General features: G+C 35.4%; 1 protein-coding gene across 2 annotated transcripts; it reads right to left on the bottom strand.

Annotated features, from left to right (window-relative positions):
• Positions 1–362: 362 nt before the first annotated feature.
• LOC101170089 (outer dense fiber protein 3) lies at positions 363–2,495 on the bottom strand. Of its 2 annotated transcripts, none has more exons than XM_011476609.3 (7): positions 2,391–2,495; positions 1,468–1,581; positions 1,185–1,367; positions 1,001–1,102; positions 820–920; positions 592–732; positions 363–494 (listed from the first exon to the last, which is right to left on the bottom strand). In XM_011476609.3, exons 1-7 carry the CDS (start codon positions 2,479–2,481, stop codon positions 399–401), a joined length of 828 nt encoding a protein of 275 aa, XP_011474911.3. In that variant the 5' UTR covers positions 2,482–2,495; the 3' UTR covers positions 363–398. The 2 variants fall into 2 exon arrangements, with proteins under 2 accessions (XP_011474911.3, XP_020559801.2); XM_020704142.2 differs by having other exon boundaries at positions 1,468–1,607; positions 2,391–2,479.
• Positions 2,496–6,114: the final 3,619 nt, after the last annotated feature.

Here is a 6,114-nt window from a genome sequence, read left to right as displayed (position 1 = left end):
TTGTTCTTTAAAGGACCTTTCATTTTGGTTTTTCTTCGGGTGTCTTGGCAGCCGTCAAATCAGATTGCGAGAGCAATATTGCCCCCTATAGGATTGGAATGTGAATCAGTACTTGAACAGACAGAAATGCATCATTTTATTGAAGGTCTCTAAAAATCGTTCATATTATTACAAAACTGTATTTACTGTATCTTGTATGAAAAAGTAAAGCTATGGAAATGAAAGAAAACTGTCTATATCAAAGAGTTTAAACCTCTTTTTTGCTAAAGAGTCAAATTAACACTATGTTTTTTTATTAGATCAAATAAATTGTAACTAATTGCCAAATAATTACATGCTACATGAACAAAAGTACGCCCACATTTAGCCTTTTAAACTTTATTTCTAGCCGCTGTGCTTCATTCTTCGTCAGTTTTCCGGAACACAGGTAAGACGTATTCTGAATGATGCACTCCAAAGGTGAAGCATGGGGCGTTCCTTTTTGTAAGGGATTCCTGGTAAAAGAAAAGTAAGTGAATACACTTCAGATATTTAAAAGCACAATGCTCATATTTGGAACTATTCTGACTAAAATGGTTTCTTTTGTTTTACCCCTTTAGGATGGTACTGTGCTGGACCAGGTGTATTTGTTTTATCCAGGGGCATAAAGTTGCGACCTTGAAAACTGTAGTGGGGGGCTTTCTTCAAATAAGTGTCAGAATTCACAGCTTTGTATGCAGCTGGACCTGGATTCTGTTAAGCAGTTGCATGAGAAATATCAGAAAATCAGGATTTTGTTTGCATTCTCAAAGTAAATCCTTAGTGTATCAATCACCACACCTGATTCGGGTACCCGTATAAGTCTCCACTTTTAGTGCGTCCCTTCAGGGTGTAACTTGGTGCCTTGGGATTTTTCTCAAACAAATTGTAGGCTGCGGGCCCTGAATTATGACAAAGAGCAAGGAAATGTTTGTATTTCTAAAAGTAAAAGTTTCAAATGGTTAGTGGAAGGAAGGCCTGCCTGGGGTAACATCCTTCTTCTTTTCTGGATGTCTCCCAGCCAAAGAAAAGTCACGAACTCTCGGGAAGGTCACGTGTTCTGAGCGTTCTGGGCAGTATGTGCCTAAAACAGCAGCAGGAGTTGTAGAGTCACCTTTTTAGGTTATTTATTAAATATCTGATCTGTTTTATTGTGCAGAGTGTACCTGGTCCTGGGACTTGGAAGGATTTTGGTGGTGGTAACATTTTTCCAAACGTTATCCCCTGTGTATTTTTGCCAGTTGAGATGAAAGACAATTCTGGTCCTGGAGAGCGGGGGCGCTCTTTAACACGGGTACCTATCGTGAAAGCTGGTGCAGTTCTTTTTGTAGATTCCTGCAGAACACAACCTTTTCAGGCAAAAATAAAAAAAAAAATGAATGAAAACAAAAAAAAGTGACACGTTGGAAAAGCTATTTTCACTTTTAGTGCAAGAGAAGTTAGTCATACCTGTGATTGATGGCAATTCATATTTCGGCCCCGGGCTCCTAAACTGTGCAGAAATAGGCCCTCTGGGTTTGTGGGGCCTCCAGGGTCCAACCCAAGGTTCTGATGTTGCCATTGCTTCAAGAGAAAGAGCTAAGTAAAAACTGTACAAAAACAAAAAAAAAAATCTTTTGTGACATTAATCTCTTATCACAGCATTTTTGGCTCATACAGCTGTTTCATTCAAGTTTTAAGTCTTCAACTAAAGATATAATGTTTAAAAGCACTACGAAACTGACATTATTTTAGTAACTTTGTTTGTTATGAAACAGAATCCAGGAGCTAAAAGTATATATATTTTAAAAATAACTTTTTATTATGTGTACTTGTTAAAGAATAAAAGGTTTCATATAATGAAGGCCCTTCCCCACCTGTAGCTTGTCAGAACATTTGTCATGTAAATTATATTTGTCCTTATTAAGCCACGTTTTTGATCATCTTTTGGATTTTTTTTCAAAGCATTCCCAGTGGTTTGATTGACATGATTATGGTGTTTTATAGCCAAAACTGAAAATAAAAACAACTGCTATTTTTAGGACTATAGTTTCTGCAGAGCAGCAGAAGTTCATTAGAAATTTGTGGGCATGACCGATGGTGCAGAGCATCCCCTCTCTGTTGCTGAAGGTTCAGAGCAGGGAGCTTGAGGCCCGCCCAGCGTGTTATCTTGTCACAAATAAGCTCTTTTTTGAAACGGCATTTTTGCAACTGCTCCTGATTGAAAACAAAATCTCAGACATGGAATTTTGAGCTTAAATTCCTTGATATATGTCCTCCACCATCAGAAAAATGTTGCAGACACGTTACAAACACCAAAAATAATATTATTTTTATCAGAGTGAATCTTTAATTCAGTTACTGGGTACAAATAAACAGAAATGTTGTCCTACCTTTTAAATGCTGACCAAAGGAACCTAATGTTGAGTTGTTTGTTTTTCTATGAACTTCATGTTTATTTTTCCCCAAGTATTTGAAACACATATTCCCATGGCAGCGTTGTCACGGTGACATGGAATTTGTCGTTGTGACTGTTAGATGTTCTGATGCTTTTATTCTAACCATACGTCGTATTTTATTACTGCTAGTTTTCTGAGTGGTTCTCTCTGCATCACACCTTTGCCTGAAATGAATTTGGTGACTAATTATTTTATTTTTTGAACTGATTATAGCATTTTGTCCTGGATGATGCGGAGATGCTTGGTCTAGTTTTATCCCAAGTAAACACCTAAAAATGCCTTTTAGGTCCCATTCCCACTTCACTTTATGGATTCTTTGAGTCAGAGCTTTTAAAAATAGGAAACTGCTTTATTCAGATGGGTGTCTCACCGTCTGTAGTGGTGATTCCCCCCCCCGAAGGAGAGTCATTTAGATCCAAATACTCTAGATAACTACAGAACTGTATCCAACTTACCGTATTTAAGTAAAATTATAGAAAAAAGTCTCTCTACTCAACTGCATGAGTTTTTAAATGACCAAAAATGTTAGAAAATATCAATCTGGTTTAAGGGCAAACCACACTTGTGTGTTAATGTGCTTGTGTGTGTTAATGGAGGGAGGGGGTTGGGAAAAGGGTGGACTGGGTTTCTCTCCTTATATCGATTTATTTATTTATTGTCTGATTCTATTTTTTAGTTTATAAACGCTTTGAGTTGCGCAAGTATGAGAAGCACTTTTTTATAAAAAAAAACTTTTTTTGATGGATTCATTTTATTGCATGCTGGGAAAAACTAAGAGTAAAACCCTTTCAGAATGGGCTTATTTTTTTGAAAAAAACAAAGAAAGCCAAATCTAAATGCAAACTAAAAACTGTCATCTTTTCCTATCTTTCTTATCTAGACCTTCAAGTCCCATCCCTCAGGTGTAATAACCAGTGGAACCACAATGTTGGCGACCTGTTACGAGTGTTTCCAGTCACTGGGGATTTATTTTTCTCGAAGCATTCTTCCTCATAGAGCAGGTTATCCAAACAGCATTCTAACAGGATGTCAAAACTATTCAACCAGCCTTTTATTGAGAGATTTCTAAGACAGCACAAGCGTTATCTTTCAAAGAATTACCCCAGGTACTAATTAGACTAAAGGTGTTATTTTTCAAACTTCCTTGTTTTATTCCGTTTTTTTTTGTGGAATTTTACTATACAATTTTTTGTGTAGTGAAAAGCAATGGTGTGTTTTATCTTCTTAATTTGTAAACTGCCTTACTATATGCAGCTCTCTATCTAAACATTGGGGTTTGTTAAAAGCATCGTACTTGTTACAGATAATTAGGAGGGCATAAAAGGACAGCAAATAATCCTTATTCCTTAGCATGAAACATTACATTTGAATTATTCTTTTGTACATTAAGTCCCATCTATAATGCAGTCAGCCAATAAATAACAAAGATAATTAACAAATAAGTGAGAATGACAATAATATTGTTGCACATTGTATAAGATTGATGATATTTATGTAATTTAATTTAGATTGACCAGACATTATATTTTTTCTTTGTATTTTTTAATAAAAAACAGTGTAATTTTACTTTCTTTTGTGGCTTTTAAAGACAATTATTTACATAAAATAATTACATGTTCTTTTATTTGTCTCAAACTTTTTTGCTTTTTCTGGAATTTCCATTTCAGTATGAAAAGTCAAAACAGATTTTAAATTATGCTTGGCTCCAGACAATAGTCCAGACCATAAAAGAAAGAAAAATAATCAAAATGAAGAGGTTTTAGTTTCAGACAAGTAATTCCCTGCAGCATACAATTTCCCGTCTTTCATAAACGTGGTTTTCTGACAACATTTACTGTTACTTTAATTTCATTTTATCCATCAATTTCCTTTTAAAATCAAATGTAACGATAAAATATTGTGTTTCACAAACTGTGGCAGTTTTCCAATAATTATATTTTCTGCGTCATGTTTTAAAATAAAAATCTCTTTCTTTGTTTTAATCATTTATCCATCATTACAATAAAAAATAAGCACCAAGTATCTAAACACACTCACACAAACGCACACACACAGACCCACACACCTACACACACACACACCTACACACACACACACACACACACACAATATTTAACGTTCTGTTTTTGAGCCTTTCATTAAAATTCATTGCAAGTGGTAACATTAATTCAAAATAAAATAAACCTTGCAATTATTACAAATCAGTTTGACTATTGAAGCTTATTTTATGAACAAGGAAATCGACCATCTATCCAACAAATCCCCTCGTCCAATCTCCAATATCTTTTGGTCACTTATTCAAATAAATAAACAAATCAAGGCAGCAAAAGAGTGAGGTCATGCTCAAAAGTGCAGTAGATACGAACAAAAACGAATGGAAAGTAAAAATGTAAGCAGGAAGTTACCTTAGATCAGGGGTGTCAAACTTATTTTCACAGAGGGCCACATTAGCATAGTGGCTATCCTCAAAGGGCCAGTTATAACTTATAAATGTAGCTAAATGTAATGGAAAAATAAATGTAACAACTCCTTAATGCTAAATAACTCATTATTTTTTTACTATAACTTTTAAAAGTGACAATTACAGTTGCATGGAAAACATGTTTACTTGTTACTCTAGCATAAATCCTTTTAAATTTGATTCTGTCAGGTTAGGTTATATGGACAGTGTTTAAGTCCTAATGCCCAATCTGATATTTCAAGTCCAATTCCCCCTAAATATGAATAAATACACACCAAATTTTATTTTTGATTTTAAGAAATTAAAAACTTTTATGCTCTCGCGGGCCACCTAAAATGACATGGCGGGCCACATTTTGCCCGCAGGCCTTGAGTTTGACACATGTGCCTTAGATAGTGTAAGTGCTTGCATTTTGTCATAATTCATGGAATGCTTGCAAACTGCATCTTCTGGGGTTTTCCTCATGCTTCTTTGTGTCACAAGTATAGTGCAGTCATGCATTGTTCCACTGAGTTTTGAATGTTTTCGGATGTTTTAAATGTTGTTGTTGTTGTTGTTGCAGGCGACTCTGTTTCCACTTTCAAAAAAGTAAAACTGTATCAATGACGGAGCTCTAATCTGTTCAAATCAGAAATCTGGTCGGATGCCTCACAGGTCCATTTGAGTGTGAAGGGAGGATGATGAAAACGATAAGATGTGACAGAATATCTATGAAGAGAACACAATGGCTGCACTGAGCAGTCGCATAGATATAAAATCCCATCTGGCTGTCTTCATGATCAGGCTATGTTTTATCACTCATTCACCTGACATGTATCTGATTGAATAAATGTCCCCTCTTTTAAAAAATATCGTAGACTTTGTGTTGCTCATATAAATGTGAAAATACATATCTTTTTAACAATTTTCATTTCAGGCTAAACAAAAGGCAGTTTTTGAGGCAGGCCATTAGCATTTCTTCAGCTGTTTCTGCTAGAATGAGCAGCATAAGATAAATGTGTCTTCACACAAGCAGGTGAGTGCTTCATTTCCTTCTGTGATCCATTACAACTTGTTTGGGTGCATATTTGCCCTCAGAGCCAACTCTGATGTGCCTCCAGCAAGTCCCAGTCATTTCATGTTTTACTGGTTTAACGAAGCTTTTTTTGTGTGTCTTCTTTTTTCCAAGTGTCACATGCCTATTTTAATCACAATGAA

Source organism: Oryzias latipes, chromosome 6 (assembly GCF_002234675.1).
Source record: "Oryzias latipes chromosome 6, ASM223467v1".
In the NCBI taxonomy this organism is placed as follows: Eukaryota; Metazoa; Chordata; class Actinopteri; order Beloniformes; family Adrianichthyidae; genus Oryzias; species Oryzias latipes.
This window is presented reverse-complemented; position numbering and strand designations above follow the sequence as displayed.